This window comes from Teleopsis dalmanni, chromosome 2 (assembly GCF_002237135.1).
Source record: "Teleopsis dalmanni isolate 2A chromosome 2, ASM223713v2, whole genome shotgun sequence".
NCBI classification, from domain to species: Eukaryota; Metazoa; Arthropoda; class Insecta; order Diptera; family Diopsidae; genus Teleopsis; species Teleopsis dalmanni.
The window spans coordinates 122,349,430-122,369,523 of NC_051847.1; the positions used below are offsets into that span (position 1 = coordinate 122,349,430).

General features: G+C 29.9%; 5 protein-coding genes across 7 annotated transcripts in view; 3 read left to right on the plus strand and 2 right to left on the minus strand.

Moving 5' to 3' along the window:
• Nucleotides 1–10: 10 nt before the first annotated feature.
• On the minus strand, nucleotides 11–3,262 carry LOC119681463 (SAFB-like transcription modulator). The gene is made up of 5 exons (XM_038094667.1): nucleotides 3,011–3,262; nucleotides 2,403–2,876; nucleotides 2,316–2,340; nucleotides 1,877–2,030; nucleotides 11–1,560 (listed from the first exon to the last, which is right to left on the minus strand). Exons 1-5 carry the CDS (start codon nucleotides 3,128–3,130, stop codon nucleotides 1,449–1,451), a joined length of 885 nt encoding a protein of 294 aa, XP_037950595.1. The 5' UTR covers nucleotides 3,131–3,262; the 3' UTR covers nucleotides 11–1,448.
• A 1,358-nt stretch (nucleotides 3,263–4,620) lies between these two features.
• Nucleotides 4,621–5,936, plus strand: LOC119679945 (putative nuclease HARBI1). 3 transcript variants are annotated; one of them, XM_038092543.1, is made up of 2 exons: nucleotides 4,621–4,808; nucleotides 4,851–5,936. In XM_038092543.1, the coding sequence occupies exon 2, from the start codon at nucleotides 4,873–4,875 to the stop codon at nucleotides 5,875–5,877; it is 1,005 nt and encodes a 334-aa protein (XP_037948471.1). In that variant the 5' UTR covers nucleotides 4,621–4,808; nucleotides 4,851–4,872; the 3' UTR covers nucleotides 5,878–5,936. The 3 variants fall into 3 exon arrangements, with proteins under 3 accessions (XP_037948471.1, XP_037948469.1, XP_037948470.1); XM_038092541.1 differs by having other exon boundaries at nucleotides 4,867–5,936; XM_038092542.1 differs by having other exon boundaries at nucleotides 4,872–5,936.
• A 4,451-nt stretch (nucleotides 5,937–10,387) lies between these two features.
• LOC119679947 (40S ribosomal protein S3) lies at nucleotides 10,388–11,834 on the plus strand. The gene is made up of 2 exons (XM_038092544.1): nucleotides 10,388–10,496; nucleotides 11,069–11,834. Exons 1-2 carry the CDS (start codon nucleotides 10,467–10,469, stop codon nucleotides 11,774–11,776), a joined length of 738 nt encoding a protein of 245 aa, XP_037948472.1. The 5' UTR covers nucleotides 10,388–10,466; the 3' UTR covers nucleotides 11,777–11,834.
• Nucleotides 11,835–12,310: 476 nt separating this feature from the next.
• On the plus strand, nucleotides 12,311–12,897 carry LOC119684812 (dynein light chain 4, axonemal-like). The gene has a single exon (XM_038098938.1). The coding sequence runs from the start codon at nucleotides 12,351–12,353 to the stop codon at nucleotides 12,690–12,692; it is 342 nt and encodes a 113-aa protein (XP_037954866.1). The 5' UTR covers nucleotides 12,311–12,350; the 3' UTR covers nucleotides 12,693–12,897.
• A 6,923-nt stretch (nucleotides 12,898–19,820) lies between these two features.
• LOC119675615 (40S ribosomal protein S3-like) overlaps nucleotides 19,821–20,094 on the minus strand; it is a 1,725-nt gene continuing 1,451 nt past the window's right edge. Inside the window, exon 3 of the mRNA XM_038086821.1 lies at nucleotides 19,821–19,855. Within this exon, the coding sequence (XP_037942749.1) occupies nucleotides 19,821–19,855 (35 nt within the window). The remainder of the gene's footprint in view (nucleotides 19,856–20,094) is intronic.

Here is a 20,094-nt window from a genome sequence, read left to right on the forward strand (position 1 = left end):
GATACTTTTTTGAAATGTGTTGCATTTTGCAACGTACAAAAATAATGTAGCACTGTCCTTTGTTGATAAGATTGTAAATTGCTTTACCGAATTTAATAGCAGCCACAGAATAAGTTTTATTTTACCTTTACATTCATCCATTCAATTAATTCCACATGTGCGTTGATAGTCTGCATACCACAATTTGGATTTCATTTCGTTGGAAATGATAGCTATAATGATATGGAGATGTTGTCAAAAAGAGAAATAAAAGCAATTGTTGACCTAATCCTGTAAAAACATATTTCAGCTATCTTTTGGCTGGCTCCGTGTAGTTGTAAACTCGTTCCTGTTGATCACGTCTTTCGACACTTCCAAAAAGATTTACTGGTCGTGAAGCAAACAATATAAACCAATAGCGTGCCAATCCACAAAGTCTCGGAATTATATATAAGCGAGTTGTAGTCTTGGAATAAACGATTCAGTTAAATCCACTTAACAGTTAGGAGAAAACTTTCATATCAGCAATAGTTTTAGCGACTGATGATTTTAACCACAAAACACACTGAAGAATGTAAACTGCATATTATAACACAGTTTAAGTAATATAGCAGCATAATTATGCTACTTGTTGATCCAGAATTGTTCACACACCATTCACACCATGAAATATTGTTGAAATTTATATATTCTTCACAAAATGATGGGTGGATACTGTTTTTATATCCATAATCAGCATTAAATGATATATTATTCATACAAAAATTTTGTGTGGTAATGGTTATGAGTAACTGCAACTGAAGTAGAAAATATACAGTGAAGTAGAGTAGATCCCTCAGATTTTGTTTTGATATTTTGGTATATTTTCTGCTACTTAAACGTCTAATGATGAAAAGGTATAAATAACCTTCAAAAGCAATTATTGACAATGTTGGTTACTGTCTGTCTTCAGTAAAACAGATCAATTCTCGGGCCTATCCACATGTACATTTGTTCAACAGATTTAAAGGCTTATGCATTTACACCACCCAATAAGAATGCTGTATTGCTAGCTTTTAGAATTATTCACTCGGCTACTATTTGGTACTTGCACTTAGTACATCTGGTATATGTATTGCATAATGTCAGTCGATTGACTCCTCTTAAACTACTATAATTTTGAAGTCATTTCACGCTGTAAGCACAAACACAATTTTATATAAACCAGCGTTAACTCATTTCCCTTCTATTTAGAAACATTATTATGCTACTTTATGCAACCTTTATAAATATGTTCATAACTCTTGCTGCCATCTTTTCATCTGTTGTAGTAACCTTTAGTCCTCAGAAATATGCAATCTTCAGTTTTGTAAAATCCTTCAGCAATTGATTTTAGTGAAATCCTTCTGTGTCATATCAATCAAATTCACACTCTTTACCTTAAGCACATTTTACAATAATTGTTTTCAATTTCGAACCACAAATTTTTTTCATGTTTCGATTAACAAAACTAACACACACGAAATTATTTGAATGTTGCTAACTTCTACGTATTTACCTTTTTCATCCTTATGTGACGATTTTGTTGACGATTTATGTTCACTGTATAATGAATAATTAAAACAAAAAAATTTTATGAGTATTTTCTGCTTGTGTTGCATGAGGTATAAGATATTTTTGACTAAAATAATAAAGCACAAAGTCGACATAATAAAAAACGTATATCCAATAAAATTAAGCAATTTTGCAATTGCGCTATCCATCATACAAATTTCTGTTTGTATGATACTTTTCTGGGTTTTCTGACACAGCTACTGTTTTCTTAAATTCGTATGTTTCATAAATTAAATAGTTTTGTATGTTCCTCAAAAGATTAACTTTGCACTTTATTATTTTCGTTAATTACGCTTCAACCAACCTCGTGTCTTTTTTGTCAATGGACTTCTCTTCTTTTTTCTTATTTTTGTTGGAAGCCTCATCTTTGCCACCCTTTTTCTCATCTTTTTTTCCTTTGTCGCTATTTTGTTGTTCCTTAGCTGAGCTCTTATCCTTTTGTGATTTGCTGGCTTCAGCTATTCATTTTATTATTTATAATATCGAAAGATATGTTATTAACATCTTAATAGCAATTTAAAGGAGATTATATATTACTGAAGCAATATAATAGAATATTGCAACGAGTAATTTTGGCTTCCCACACAATATGAGTTTAGAGGTTGTTATATACATATTTATATCATATCGCATTATATGTATTTTATAACATATATATAAATATGTATAAAACACAAATAGTTATGAAATATATATATCAAAGTCAATATATACGCATATTAAGGAGTGCTTCATAAACATACCTGTTTTTTCTTTTTCATCTGCAGCCTAGTAATGAAAAGTAGTTTAATAATTTTATTTTCAATAAATTTTTGTACGTTTGAGCTTACTTCATGTAATAATTGTTGCTCTTCTTCGCCAATTGTCAAATTAATTGATTCTTCGGTGTCATGATTATTATTTTCACTAATTTCTTCTTCGTCCTCTTCTTCGTGCACTTCATCACCTTCACCACGTTCATTTTCCTCATTTTCTTGTTCATCAGCGTCAGCATCAGCATCGACGTCTGCTTCAGCATCTGCATCATCAACATATTGAGACTCTTCATCTTCATTTTCAATGATAACACACTCGTCATCTACAGTTCCCACTTGATCAATCTCGTCATCTACGTTCGCATCTGCATCGCCATTTTCATTACCAGACTGAAATCCATCACGACTGTCTTCTGGGTAACCATCCATAACGGGTTCTTCCTTTATTTTTATTTCTTCCGTTCCAGTTCTATCTTTAGATTTTGGAGTTATTTTATCTCCACTTTTAAAAACGTATTTCTGAGGATCATGGCCTTCTTGCTTTAAGGCCTTTAAAAAAAATATTTATTCACATTTTTATTATTGACGCAAATATTAATAAATTAAAGTTTTAAGAGCAATAAAATACACATTACAAAACTTTTAAAATATTAATATATAACATTGAAAATAATTACTAATACCTTTTCTAAACGTTCTACTAATGTGGCCTTAGCACCAACAGTATCCATTTTACGTTTCTCAAGCTGAAGTTTCAGATCAGAAACCCTTAATTCACTTAACTTTTTACCAGTTTCAACCATTTTGTTTACAGAAGTATTTCTTTAAATTGTGTTTTAACTTCAATTAACGACTTCTAAAGCTTGCTATGATCAAACTACTTTTCTTAATATTGCGACAGTGAAAAATTCTACTTTTCTGTATTGAGTAACAAAGCAAAATGGCTGCCAGTCAGCACGCTGATTTGACAATAGTAAAAATCGATAATACAGAACATTTAACTAGATGTGTCAAATTTATTATATGACAAATTTATGATGCATTCAAGTCCGGTAATCGGATATTTGGTAAAATGAAAAACGTGAATATGTAAAATTCATGTAAAATACGTTTCTTATTTAAAGTTTATTTCTATAAATATTTTTGTAATTAATGTTTGTTATAACCCTAAATTAGATATAATCAGACCTCATAAAAAAACATCAAACTTGATACCTTTGTAATTCATTAACATTGTCACATCGTAATTTCACAAAACATACATTAAACAAACAGTTTCGGTCATTAAGGTCGTGTGCGAGTTCAAGTAAATTGATAATTAATTGGGGGAAATAGTTAATTATGTAGCAATGGCAGCAAATGCTGGTATTTACCAGAATTTTGAGTAGGGTAAATTAGGTGTTACCATTGTGTGTGGAAATTTTATAAGATGTTCAATAAATAAATTTTAAATTAATAAGTGAAATAAATAAATGAATAAATATTTACATAAATGCAATGCAAAAAATCCTTAGGAATTTTCAATTTACTTTACCTCAATTTACTCGATCTCACGCACGATCATAATATAGACATTATTAATGATTCAAAAATGTTTGTCAACTGTAGTCATATTTGCTAGTGAGTTCAAAACGGCATTGCAAGCTAGTATTTGTTGCCAATATAATAGGTTAATTAAGGACGTGTGGGAGTTAGGCTAAGGACGTGTGGGAGTTAGGCTAAGTTGCGTTCTAAATGATGAAAACTCGAAGTTGTGCCGATAATGTAGTGATGTGTCGATACGTGTTGATAAATGGCTAAATGTGTACAGTGCAAAAAATCCCAAGAAAAGTCCCATTTGGTTTAGCATCTACTTAGCCTAACTCGCACACGTCCTTATTAAACATCTTGTAAATTTTTTACAATGGTAACACCTAATTTATCTAATTCTTATTTAGGTCGTGTGCGAGTTAGGCTAAGTTGATGCTAAACCAGATGGGAAATTTTTTGGGATTTTTTGCACTGCACAGATTTAGCCATTTATCAACACGTATCGACACATCACTACATTACCGGCACAACTTAGAATTTCCCTCATTTAGAACGCAACTTAGCCTAACTCGCACACGACCTAAATAGCTTATGAAAATATCAAGATGGCAGCACTAAATTTATGTCAAATATAATTCAATAGTTTACTGCCTTATCGACACAATTTAGCATTTTTTAGCAATTTAGTTCAACTCACACGCATCCCAAAATTACTTTACTAATGGATTTGCATATATTTATTTAGTTATATATTGAAGTTTGTTAGATAAATTTCGATAATTTAATTGCGTTTAGTGTAAATTTATTACTGTATATATTGTATTATCTTATATGGAAATGGATAATGTAAATAATAAATTAAATACTGTATTGGGACTATTTATGAACATAATTAGTTTAAACAACCGACGCAAGTTGATTGCAAAGCGTTTGGAAAGTAAATATCCACAGGTAAATATATTATAATTTCATTAATATTAAAAATGAAATAAGAATTCTGATTTTTCAGCGCAGAATGTTATGCCAGGGTGGATATTCTTCCAAAATATTTAAGTTAGTTATGCAAAAAGATAATGCGACTGTACGAAAATATTTAAGGCTTACAGTAACTGCATTAGAGAGTGTATTTAATTATTCTAAACAGTTTCTAAAAACTGAGAAGGGCTGGAGCTGCTATTTCAATATTACTGTGTTTCTGTATTGGCTTGGCTGTGGAGCAAGCTACCGAGTAACAGGAGCTTCATTTGAAATATCCAGATACACGGTGCGAGATATTGTACATAAATGCTTAAAAGGTTTCCTTACATTTAAATCTTCTGTTATCAAATATCCAATGGAAAGTGAGTTTCCCGAAATTTCAAGACAATTCAATCAACTAGCTGGTAGTACAATTTTCGATCGTGCATTAGGTGTAATAGATGGAACACATATACCTATAGCTGTGCCTACACGACTTCGGGACGAATATATGAACCGAAAGTCTTTTACATCTCTTAATTTGCAAGCTGTGTGTTCTAGTACAAATAAATTTTTATCTATTTGCGTTGGTTTCCCAGGGTCTATGCCTGATGAAGCGGTTTTATATAACAGTGAGTTATTCAATACACATAGTTTTCCACCTGCAGGTTACTACCTATTAGGTGATAATGCGTATTCTTGTCGAGCTAGTCCAATAGGCATTTTGACACCATATAAAAGATTGCAACCGTTAACAGCAAGACAAAAAAAATTTAACGAGCTCCACAGCAAGGCCCGTTCCATTATTGAAAATACATTTGGTACGTTAAAACTACGTTGGCGGTCGATTTTCGATAATGTACTTAGGTTAAAAGTCGAACATTGTATTCAAACAATAGCTGTAGCATGTGTAATGCATAATATATGTCTGAATGATGGATTTGAAATTGATGAAAAACACAATATCTCAGAGGACTTGAAATATGAAGAAGTTCTGATTGAAGACGAAAACATTGCTGCTGCAGTTATGCGCGATGAAATTGCAAACAACATTCGCCTGTAATTAATAGCAGAATCTTTTCATTTATAAATTATAGATTATATAAATATAGTAGTCAAAAAATTACAAGCAATTGAAAAATTAATTTAAATACTAAGTTACTATTTTTTTAATAGTAAATAGTAAAAATAGTAAATTTTACAACTAAGTAAATAAATATAATATTGCTACTTTAATGCTGATGTGCTGCCCCAGAAACAGCAAGGTCTATAGAACCCTCTGTGGTAAATCCTGACATCTTTTGATGACAGAATGTCGAAAACCAAGAGAGGATTGTAGTTTAAATGTACATTTATGATATTCAAATTACGTTAAGGCTCAAATTTTGATCGGGTACTTTTGGTAAATATCGAATATTGTATTAAAACAATAACCGCATATTATTTCTGCAAATATACATATGTGGATATGCAGAAAAAATGTTTAAATGATTAATTCGAGATTAATGAATGGCGTAACAAAATAAAAACAAATTGTAAATTCATAGTTTTTGAATTTGTACATAAATGATTTAAAATATGACATAAAGTGACCACAGTTATAAAAAATTATAGCTTTTAAAGTAAAAATTTAAATTTTTTTTTAAATGTCCAAACGATAATGTCGAAAAGTAAGTTTTGCATTAAAGTTTTATGTAAATTAATTAAATAAATGTCATGCAAAAGGTTTATCGTACATGTGGAATTATGCAGTGCATGTATTGTTATTTAAAATATTAAGTGTATATTTTATATTTACATTGAGAAAAACTCAATTTGTTGTTTTTTTATTTATTTACTCTGTTTTCATCATATTAATTTTGTAAAAATAATATTTACAAAATATTCTTAAAATTAAAACACATATCAATTTTTGTAAATAATTAGTTCTAATTTATTTTAAGCAAATATTAAATTCTAAATAACAATATTAAATTCTGTGAGAAATTCGTTTTCATTTTTATCAAACTTAGTAAATATTAAATCTTTTAATAGTAATTTATATTTAAATCTTCTTTATAATTATGATGTGAAATTAATATATTTTTTAATATGTATGTATAAAACATTCAAATAAGTTTCACTACGTATTATATTAAAATACTTCAACCCATCAACAAATTTTTCAGTACTAATTCCTATAAATGTATTTACGCAAATAAAAAAAAGCACCATTTGATTTATGAGGGTTGCTGTATAAAAAAGTCAAGTGGTAGTAGCTTTGCCATTTGATATTAATTCCACATCCAAAGGGTGTTTAATGATATTAATCCAAAACTGTTTAAGAAACAATAGGCGTATTCGGTGGCTCGCAAGTACGGCAAAAAACAGCAAGTTGTTGGCCTATGCAGGCCTATGCTGGCCGCAATGTACGCAAAACAACAACACTATTTTCTCTACATCGGCCAGCATAGTTATGCTGGCCAACCACATCGGCCAGTAAAAAAAAAAATGTTACCAACGCAATAAGCGAACTATTGTGAACCTTCATTGAAAATTCCAACGAATAGTGCAATCAAATGTCAAAAATTGAGGAAATAAAAATTCAAACAGAATTCAAAAATTTGAAAAATCTTGAAAAGTAACGAAGAAATAATAAGAATGGAGAAATTGTAAATATTAAGCACATTGAATTTTTTATTATGTTAGTTATTACCAAGTAACATTTATTTTATTTCATTTAATTTGTAGTTTACATACGTAAAATTAATAAACAAACATAATTTTTGAAGTTTTTCTAAAAAATTGCCGCTGCAGAACGTTGCTTTCTTCTCCCAACATCGACAGTACCTACAAAAATTTACTTATCTTAGTGTTTTATTTTTAAATTTCCAATATTCTTACCATTCCTTTTAATTTCGTGTTCATTTTAATTTTATAATATTTTTATAAAAATATATTTGATTTATATGCACATATACAAGATTTGCTGTTTGTCAAAACAAAACATTTGACAGATTGCAACAGTGATGCCAATGACTCGCGTGGCCAACATAGGCCAACATGCATTTTTTGCCGTACTTGCGAGCCACCGAAAAGGCCTAATGTTAAATATGTTCAAAATATTTTGATAAGACTATAATTTTGATATAATTTAATCAAAATTTAACATTTTTTATTGTTTTTAAAAAATAATTCGTTTTCTTTATATTAAAATTTATATTAAAATACTGTGCAGATCATATACACATTAATGATTTTGATTAGCTATGATATAATAATATCCTTAATTATTTCTTTTAGAGTAGCAAACAATACTCCCAACTTACGAAAAAAGCAACTACAATACTCTTAAAATCTGTAGAGTTAGGTTTTACTAGTAAAAACCTTTACGTTTTAGGTTATAAGGGGTATCCAAGATCTCTATGCATCGTTGCATGTGAAAAATTATTTGATTTTACAAAAACAATTCCCTTGTGATTTTGCAATTGATTTCCAAGGCAATATGCAAGACCATATCTAAATTACCCTTAATTCTCTAACAGTAAAATCCAGGGGGTATACTCCGCAACTGTGCAAAATGAAGTGTACACAAAAAGTTGCTTACATTTTGATTTTGCTATTCCTCAACTGTGAATAGTGAGTTTATCTGTCAAAAAGTGTACACTTTTGTTAAATTTTATCCACAGAATATTTGGCCGTGAGTTTTTAAAAAACACATAGGAAATTTTGTGCAAAATTAAATATAAAGTAGTATTATTATTTTTTTATAGGTTTTGAAAATGGAAAAAAGTAAAAAGCAAGCAAAATGAGAAAAAGTTTGTACTCAAATATCAATATCGAATTTTCTAACGATAATAAAATTTTGAAGCTTATGCTGTAAGAACTGTAAAAAAATTATAAAACTATAAAATAAAAAATTTTGATATAATAATTATTATCAAATTGCATTATAATTAGTATAATGTCTGCCATTTTGTTTACTTTTTTATTTTCATTAAATTAGTTTATTCAGTTTAAACACAAATTTCTTTACTGACAACTGTCAAAAATGCATTCAGCACGTCATAATTTTACATTCAGCACGATATTGTATTTTAATCAGTGCAACCTGCAACGATTCAATCTTATTGTTAAATAATAAAGCAGACTGTCAGTCAATTAGTTTGACAGTTGTGAAAACCAATAATGCAGTACATTTAAATAGATGTGATCAAATAATTAGATAATTTTTTAATACTTTACAAACGCCTTTACTACACATTGAATTTCTTAACGTTTTTTAAACATTCGTAATTAATTACAGCCGTGTGCGAGTTCAGTAAATTGATAACAAATTGAGGGAAATAATAAATTATGTCAGTAACGCAGCGAATATTGATATTTACTAGAATTTCGAGTAGGGCAAATTAGATAAATATTAGGTAAATTAGGTGTGACCATAGTGTAAATAAATATTTACATAAGTGCACTGCAAAAAATCCCTTGGAAATTTCAATTTACTTTACCTCAATATACTCGAACTCGCACGCGGCCTAAAATATATAAATCACAATAAGGGTACTCACCTAAGCACATAAATTTATCAAATATATAATTTTATACGTTTAAATACATTGCTTTATGGACGCCCCTAGTGATATATTTGTGTAAATTTATCGATAAACTATGTCGCTGTCATTTGCGATAAACAAATGCAACTGTGTAGAGACCACATAGTTTATTATTTCCCTCAATTTACCATCAATTTATTCGAACATGCACACGGCCTAAGTAACAAAACCGTTGTTGGAATTTATAAGGTATAAGTACGAGATAATTTTAAGAACTAATTTAATAAACAATAAAAATTATTTCTTGTGGTCTAGTTATGAGCATTTTGTTATGAGATTATACTGCATGTTATAATTTGATGATATAAATGCAATTTTATATACATTTTGCGATTATTGTAAGTGAAAATACTTGTTATAATTTAATACAATAATTTTTAGATTGTAACTTATATGGCGTTTACACTGACCGAAAATGGCTCATTGAAATTGGCTCATGAGACATTTGAAAGTGTTTACATTCGTTGTAATTCATTTGTTCTCATTTCAAACAGCTGATTTTTCAACTTACCTGTTGATTTGATTTTTGGCCTGCGCCAAAAAAAATGTTGCATGAAGGTTAAATATACCTTCAAACCTTATAATATAAAACATAAAAGAGGTGTATCGTTCTAAAAAGAGGTATATCGTTTTCAAGAAAATACAACAACCAAATATTTGTTTACCTTTTTTGTAAATATGTCGAAAACAACTTTCTCAAACTGTCAAAATGTTAATCTTATATATTTACGTATTTTTAAGCACCATGTTATATATCCTGTTAGTACTATCATATTCATATTGTCAAAATAGTTGCGTATTGTATTATTTACAATTATTTTACTAAAGTTATAATGTATGTGGATTTCACAATTTTGAATTAATATCCATGTTGATAAAACATATAATTGGTTGTGTTCATTATTTTTAACCAAACTGGCATCACTATATTTGAACTGTCATTTGTGTTACCGACATTTTGTCGGTAACAAAATGCTTTGACGGGGCACCATATTGTCGATAATGCTGAGCGTCCTTCTTTCTTTTTGACCACGTTCCGTGCGAGTTGTAGTTAATAAACATGAGCCTTACAATTTCTAAAAAACGCAAGGTAATTTCGTAAATTGCAATAAAATTTGTTTAATAATGTGTGGCTAACATTTGGAGTAGTGTATATATAAAACTTTATAGTTTTAGATGTGTAAAAAGCTGTTGAAATATACATTCTCAAAAGTTAACCTTAAAATAATTGTGCAGAAAAGTGTAGTGGGGCGGTATTAAACTATAACTTTAGTTGGCATTTATAACAAAATGGATTATAATAATACTAAAAGTTTGAAAAAAATTGTTGTTTGGATTTTAGATTCACCAATCTGTGTGGAAAAATCGCTTCTAGCGTCTTCACAGTAAACTACAATTTCGTGGATGTCCATGAGTGACTGCAATTGCTAATGTCTCATATAATGGATAATTCTCTGTTACATTCCTATTTACAAATCGTACCAGAATGTGAAGGCGCCAATAAGCTATATTGCATATTAATATAATATTGTGAATTTAGAATATTGAAGGGAGTCAAAATTTAATATTCATTTTTTTTATATATATATAGTTTTCTTCACTTTTCTATATTTTTTTGTGCGGTCTTTAACAAGCTTTTAATTATACATTTTTATTTTATAGTTCGTGTCCGATGGCATGTTCAAAGCTGAATTGAACGAGTTCCTTACTCGAGAACTCGCTGAAGATGGTTACTCTGGTGTGGAAGTGCGAGTCACCCCATCCCGTACTGAAATAATTATTATGGCTACCAAAACTCAACAGGTATTGGGTGAGAAAGGCCGCCGCATACGTGAATTAACAGCTATGGTACAGAAGCGTTTCAACTTCGAACCTGGTCGTATTGAATTATACGCCGAAAAGGTAGCAACACGCGGTCTATGCGCCATTGCACAAGCTGAATCTTTACGTTACAAACTTACTGGAGGTTTGGCTGTACGTCGTGCCTGCTATGGTGTATTACGTTTTATTATGGAATCTGGTGCCAAGGGCTGTGAAGTTGTTGTATCCGGTAAATTGCGCGGACAACGTGCAAAATCAATGAAATTCGTTGATGGTCTCATGATTCATTCCGGTGATCCATGCAATGATTATGTTGAAACCGCCACTCGTCACGTATTGTTGCGTCAAGGTGTTTTGGGTATTAAAGTGAAAATCATGTTGCCTTATGATCCCAAAAACAAGATTGGTCCTAAGAAACCATTGCCAGACAATGTTTCGGTTGTCGAACCAAAAGAGGAAAAAATCTATGAAACTCCAGAAACAGAATACAAAATGCTGCCACCCAGCAAACCTTTGGATGATTTGGTTGAGGCACCTAAAGCTTTGTAAAATGTTTTTTATTTCTTAAATGTGAAAAAATACAAATATAATAAAAATGTAAGATTTTTAGATAAAAAACAATTTATTAAAGAATTTTTTTTTTAGACTTTTCAACTGTACTTGGTGGAAAGATTCTGTTTGATACTAAATTATATATTTTGAAGAAATTAATCACGTTTATTATAAGTTTTGAAACAAATTAAACTGGTTAGCAAAATAATTTGGTTACATCTATTGTCACAATACGTAATTTGATTTAGGAATAATATTGTGTAAAGCATCCCTAAGTGGTTGGTTGTGAGTAGTTGAATGCGTGTATGCAACATTATTATTAGATTGTGGAATGAAGTAGCTGTTAACGTTAAGTAAAAACTAAAATTGTAAAAATTTATTCATTAAATAGTGGGCATATTTTTTAAAACTGAAGTTTGAAAGTTTCTTATAAAATTTTTGCATCTCTATATCATTGAATTCATTCAGTTATTATTTCCATAAATTTAGATTATGTTTATAATTTTATTATATATACAAACTTTTTTATTGTTGTACCGTTCAAATCTTCAACACAGTAGTTTCTATTGAAATGGAGAATACTGGCGGAGATGCTGAACATGGTGAGGGAGAAGGTGAGGTAGAGGGAGAGAAAAAAGTATTTCATACCTATCCACTTGTTGTATATACCGACATGTCTGAAGAAATGCAAGGCGAAGCTGTTGAAGTAGTAACCATTGCTTGTGAAAAATATCCATCGAATTTAGATCTTGCAGCGCGTCATATAAAACAAGTAATGGATGTTAAATATGGTGCTAGTTGGCATGTGGCAGTAGGTGAGTCGTTTGGCTTTGATGTACCCTATGAGACCAATCATATGCTGTTTATGTATTTTGGTGGCAATATGGGTATTGCACTTTGGAAATGTGCTTAATTAAAGTTAAGAATTAAGTTAAGTTTCCTAACGTAAATGATGAAAATATTTTAAGATAAAATAAATCTATGAAGTGAACAAACCAAAGAAATGAAAAAATTAAGCCATCAATATCGGTCTTTTGGGTAATAAATTAATTAATTAATCTTTTTTTCAACTGAAAAATGAAACACAAACCATGCCCTTATTATGAAAAATAAGAAAAAAGTCAAAATTAATTTATTATTCTTACTATATATTTTATATTTTTTATATATAAGATAAATTATATAACTGTTAAAATGTATGTAATATATGTACATATGTATGTAGCATAATAAGACCTTTAAATTCGAAAAGAACTTAATGTTTCAATAGAAAATATGTTTTATTTCTTATTATTTCTATGTTCTTTTTTATATATAACACTTTAAAATGTCATTCATTATTTGCATATTTTGTTTATGATTTATTATTTTTATACTATTAATAATTCCATGATTTGTATTAGAAAGTACATATATAACTTAATGCATAAGCATATACTATTTAACGCATAAGCATATACTGGCATATCACATAAGCACTTAGAAATACAGTGACGAACAAAATTATTGGCACAGCAAGCAAATTGAACTTTAGCACTATTTTTATCCTGTTAATGATGCGATTTTAAATAAAAAAAATTTTTTTTAGATAAAATGTTTAATTTGCTTTTAAATTCATTTTATTTCATTTTATTTTCTCTTATATTTAATTTTTTAAAATTTAAAACCAAAAAAAAGAACTAAATTTGGCTGAACAAAATTATTGGCACAAAATTAAAAATTAAAAAACAAATTAAAAAAAATAATTTCGGTAACAATTAATATTTAGTGGTCAAGCTCTTCTATTTAATAATAGCTACTATTTGTTTTGGAATCGAAAAAATCACTTATTATGTGGTTTTTGGTCCAAAATTTTGCCACTCTTCAGCAGTGACACCTTCAGTTCTGCCATTGTTATTATAATGGGCTTCTTTGGACTTCTGTCTAATTCTATATTTGTACAACCTAATAACTGATAATAAATATAAATGATAAATAATAATAAATAAATAAATAAAAATAAATAAATGATGTATAAATGATAAAACTCCATGATTTGTATTAAGAAGTATATAAGATAAACAGTTACACTTCATCTCAACACCAAAGATCAAACGCAATCGATTGGTAATAGGTAATATAACACCATCATCCGCAACTGTCAAGCCATCATGTGATACTTAGCGTCACAAAATAACAGAGAATAAGTAAAGAAAATAAATAGAATAAAATTTTAAATAAAACTTTAGGATTTTCAACCGATGTAGATTTTATAACAAACTTTTATAATGTTCAGTTCTGTTCAAGAAAGTGCTTCCGTTTTTTAAGGAATAGAAATTAAATGTTTTATTATTGTTTAAATAAAAACAATATTAAATATTAACTTATACACAAGTTTTATATGACTTTTACTAGGCATGCGAACAAAAAGGAGATTTATATTTACATATTATGCGTGACAATATCATATGTCCTCATATATCCCATAATATAATAAAAAAATTAAGTAAAAAAACATACAAAAAAATATTGACCTAATAGGATCTTTCCAAAAAATTACCAGAACTTAAATGAAAATGATCTTTGAACCCACATAAGTGGCAAATGATATAATACCTAATCTTAATACCGTATAAGATATTTAATTAACAGATATAATATCCAATTTTTGTATAAAACGTAATTAATTCTTAGCGGTTATGTATATTTTGTTATATTATCACATCAATAATAAATACATCAGGCTAAAGTCAAACTAGAAAGATATAGCCAGAAAGAAAGATATATAGTCAATCCAGATATAGATATGATCAAATGGTCGTCGATTACCACATTTGATATTGCTTACAATGGTTTAAGTTTTTTTACCTTATATTAAAAGCTATGCAAAATGTAATAATCATTTGGTATTCCCCGTAAAATGGCCCCAAGTCGAAAACATGTTTTTGTCCAAGTCTTAACAGCAAGTGGGGCAATCATACTGTTAAACCTTATATAAAATCCTTCCAGCAGATAAACGTTTTTGAGATGGTGAATATTTTTTTGTGAAGGAAGCTTAAGCCATATTCGATAGAAAATAAATTTAAAACTTGTAAAGTAAGAGGACTGTAACTTAATAGAAACTTCGCTATTTCTCTTGTACCGTTTGGTGTATCATCCTCCGTTTGGATTATGTCTGCTGATAATGTTGTGCAGACAAACATTCCTTCGAGGAAGGAATGTTTAAACTCAGATTAAGACATTAAATTTTTTTTTTGGATAAAACTAAGAAAGTATGACTTTGTGTTACTAGGATTGAAGGAGTGATAAGGGTGTTGAGGACCTTGCTAGTCTTGATCCTCTATATTAGTATTATTATTATTATTATAATAATATTAAGTGAACATTTATTGTATTACAAAGGTTTACGCATTCTGAAAGGTAATGCAAGGACAGTATGAAGGTCTAGAATTTTACGTGGATACCTGCCGTGAAGGCTCAACACCACGGCATTCTTCACTTACGCATCGGTATATTTCATCGATAAATGCCCCATTGGAACACCGAGGAATTCCACCGATACCAGTTGAAATTATATGTTTGGACATAACATCATCCTTGGTAAGGAGCGATACTTATCTAACACCTCTGCTGATTTTTGAGTCACAGCACGCGGTTGGAAAATGTAACTCCCATTTACATCGAATGATTGTTAACGAATACAATCATTGTACTCGCGTAAATTTGGGTTTTAACCACAACTAACTCGGCACTTTCTTTAAGGAGCCAACCTAGAGCAGACAGACTATTGGAATTTACAACGACTTTCACTCTTGAGGTCATACTTTGATAGCATAGAATTCTGCCGTAAAAATAGATCCAGATAAACCATTATAATTATCCAAAAAGCATGTAGAAAAACCAAAAAAAAATTCTGTACGTGATTATGTTTGGTCAAACACTCTAAAAATCGAATTTTGCACATAAAGTGATCTAGGTTAATGAGAGGAAGTCCATACTCATTTATCTTAAATATCATTTATTTCTCGCTTATACCATGACCCGTGGAAACTTAAGTATCTGATCGACTCATTACATGGATAATCTAGATTTTGTAAAAATTGATGACACATGTATTTTAGTTTAATTTTATATAGGATTGAGAAGTATTAAGGTTTCCCCTGATTCAAGCACAACTAAACAGGATCAACAGGGGGCACTAGCCAATAGCTGCAGTATTATAACATGCAATTAAAGAACATATTAAATAGTTGATTCTTGATTAATACTTGTTAGGATACAAAGCTCTCACCCTGCACATTTAGGTACTTAAACAAGTACAGAAATGTCAGGTTAGTTCATCTTTATCTAATGGGGGAAACGTTAATCCTTGATATTACAACCGGCCATTATTTCAACTTAAGTGGGCTTTAAGCATAAGGTCGCCAATTAAGATTCTGTGAGAAAGATATTGGTTTCTCTCATGTCATAGACTATTTATTCACTGCATAGATATGACTAATAACATAGATGGCAAACATTAAACTCAACTAATTTTCGATAATAGGTGAAATATCGAATTACTTTTAATATACGTTTGATCATTTCAAAATATATAATATATTTAGCAGCAAGTAAGCGTGTTTTTGAGATGGCAGATATTTCTGTGTAGGAAACAATAGCAAAATTTTATAGAAGACAGAATTTATTGCCAATCAGGTAACTGCAGTTCAACACAACAGGAACTTCGCTATTCCTTTTGCACCGTTTGGCTTAAGCCAATCTTCGTTAGGTTGAATTACGTTTGCCTGATTCATATTTGTATGAGTTCTAAGGTCGGTATTAGAGACTTAACGAGGACACATGTAATTTCAGTGTTAAAAATCGAGGATAGGAATAGGGACTAAATGTAAAATTTGTTATAATTTATTTTGGCAGCCGTCTATTTAGATTGAAATAGCTCCCTTTGACACAGTAAAAAACAATATTTAGAGTTTGGCTACTTAACAATAGATTGGAGTTTGCAGCTACTATATAAGCAAACCTCAACTATCTTAGACATTTCTGCTGTATGAAATTTTTTTCTAAGTATGGTCACTAGAATAATAAATTGGTTTTTTTGTATTTATACTTATTAGTTTTTAAGGTTATTACTTTAAAATATAATTTGATTTTGTTTGGTTATAAATATCCTTGTCAACATGTTGACCTAACTTTTTGTGCATAGTCACATAAAATTGAATGTGGAAACTTCATTCCAGTAATCATGAGAGAGAGATGGAAGCAGTTAGGCTTAATACGTAGTGGGTTAGGTTCATCTAAGTCAGAAAGCAATGGTATAATTTAGGGAGATCGAATGATAAGGAGAGGGATAGGGTTATAATTCAAGAGCAGGGGTGACATTAATGGATTTTGGCCCACTGTTGGTGGGATAGTGATGGAATAGGTATTGGATATTTAAAGCGCAAAGCTTGAACAAGGACTTCATGAGTGTATTCGGAATGGCAACGTCAGGGGGAAGGTCTCACCTAAGGGGTTGTTTTAGTAATATATTATATGCGTAGTAAACATGAATGATTCATAAATCATTTGCATCATTTTTGTGCCGAAGGTCGGTGCAGAGCAGAGAATAAATCGTTATAAGCTGTTTGTTTAAATTAGGTGGATGTACAGAAATGTACAGAAAAGAGAGTCAGAATGCATATAAATGAAATACAGTCAATGATTCGAGTATGATTCGAGTGTTTAGTAATCATTGCAGTTCTTTGATGTATATCTTTGTCCATTAGGAGATGAAAAAAATCTTTGAGGTCCCTTTTCCGACAGATCTAATAGAGCTGTCATCTTTCAAAATTAGGTACATAGCCAAGTTTAAATATTAATTAGATTTTGATTAGGTTTACTTTTATCTAAATAGAATTTTTTTACGTTTTTTGTACGCTGACCACTTGGGTTGTCTTATCCTTTTTGGCGGTAATTCTAGGCTAGCGTATGAATTACGTTATTATTTATGCTTTAGTGGGCCTTAGTATGCGAACCTCCTACTTCAACCTAACTTAACTCGTGTACTATGTTTTATATAAACAAATATTTGTTGGCAATTAATTAAATGCCACAATCAAAAATGGATACATCATTTTATTTTCTTGAAATATTTCCAATTATGCGATTTAAAGACATAAAAAGTTGCTGTAATTTACTAATCAAACAGTGAATATTTTCCAATTTATCTAAATTTTTATTCTCAAACAAACACTCATATAAGCGCAAATCTAACATTTCCTAGCAACATTTTTGTTGCTAGCAATTAATTACGAGCAACATGAATTTGGCCAAAGTGAAGCTCATCAATTTCAGCAATTCTAGTTTTCGCATTAAAACTCTACAAAAAAGGACAAATATAATAAAAATAATATGAACAAAATAAAATGAAATAAATAAAAAATTCAAATTACTTGAGTAAACTTAAAAGAAATCCAGTTAAGGTAACAAAACGCCTGCAACACGACCAAAAAATGTAACAAACGTTGCAATGTGCAACATGCAACGAAATCACGCATCAAATTTCGATTTTAGTCATAAATCTAAATTGGACGGCGGCGTTGTATTACAGCAACGTGGAGCAGGAGCAGGAGCAGGAGCAGGAGTAGGAGCGCAGCGGCAACTTAATGTGTAAGTTTGCTAGCAATGAAGCAATGGAGCAATAGAGCAGTGGACCCAACTACTCATTGAGCCATGGTTCGTATTTATGTATGTTTGTAAATCTGTTGTTAAAGCTGTGCTGTTAATATTATTGTGGCTGTGGTTGTCCCATTAAGTAAACGGCACCTGTTGTTAGAAGTGCACTTAGGAAAGACAAAGAAAACATATAAAAATAAAAAATTTTCCTCAACACTAAAATTGTAGCAGCAAATCCAAATATCGTGAGCAAGGCATTCCATGCTAGCCACGAATTAGCAAAAAAAAAATCATAGCAACAAAAATAACCGCAACATAAACGGTAATATATATAAACGGCATAATAGCAGTAAGAATCAGGAAACATGTTGAAGATGAGTGGGACTTTTGTTTATAAATAAACAGTGGCGCGGTAGAAAAAATGCGAAAATTATTGCTGCACTGTAGAGCAACTTGCGATTTTTAATGATGAAAGATAGTAGTACTTAATTGACTAAGTTTCAAATACTTGCTTCCTTAAAAATTAAGCTGATTTCAGTTTAAAATTTAATTAAATTAATACTTCTTTTTTTGTGGATATGCAATTAATGGCGTTAAAGATTGAAGACGGGTAAAATAAAAAAGTAAATTAAAATTAATATTTTGATATTTAAAATTTTTTCCTATTTTTTATTATAATAAAATGGAAAATGAATTCTAAAAGTGTTCGATTATTATTTTCGGAATGTATTTATTACGTATTTTAGCATTTTATTCAATTTAAATGTTTTGAGAATATAGCTTCAAGCGTCAATATAGCTTCATTATCGAGATAATGACGTTCAATTTTGCAGTGTTTTGTTAAAAAAAATACATAAATATTATTTCTTAACCCGTTTACGTGTTATTCGACCTGGTAGTCCAATTTGCAAAAAGATTAGCTCATTTAGGTCCTGGGAATTGGGGTTTTTATTAACTACATTTTATATATAGGCAAGCTAGCTTTTCCAAGATAACGCTATACTGGGCAGAAAAAAACACTTTGTACCTTTAATAAAGTAGGAATTGTATTCAATGCCTAAACTAGTACTACCTGAATGACATTTTAATAAGTAACATTTTTCTTTTCTTCTTTTGACCCGCACCTACGAGAGTACCTTGCGGAAACAAAACATTAACCAGTTAGCGTGCTTACCAATGAGACATTGTTCCGCTAGCACGGCACTTGTATTGGAAAACGAACTGAGCAAACTCAGTTTTTTTTGGGTTATAGGTAGATCATGTCATAAGTGCTGTAAGACAAGTGTACTTATTGCACCATCTTTGATTTGTCTTTTTAAAATGTTTTGTACATATAGTCAGTTTGAGTAAAGGTAAAGTGAGGCCTACATCTAATATGGTTGATATGATGAAAAGCCGCTTCTGTCTACATCATCTTCTTTGCAGTTGCCAATAATGTTCCTATGACCAAAAAAAAACAAAAATTCTTTTGTATTATCTTAATTAATTGAATTTTTGACTCATCAGTGATCAGATCATCAGTGATCTTGAATATAATTCTTGTATTTAATTATTCGTAAATAATTTTTTTTTGTTATTTTTTTGCATTGTAAAATTATGTAATATAAAAATAAAAATAAAAATAAATAAAAATAAATAAATAAAAATAAAATAAAAATTAACAACTTTAAATGCTGATA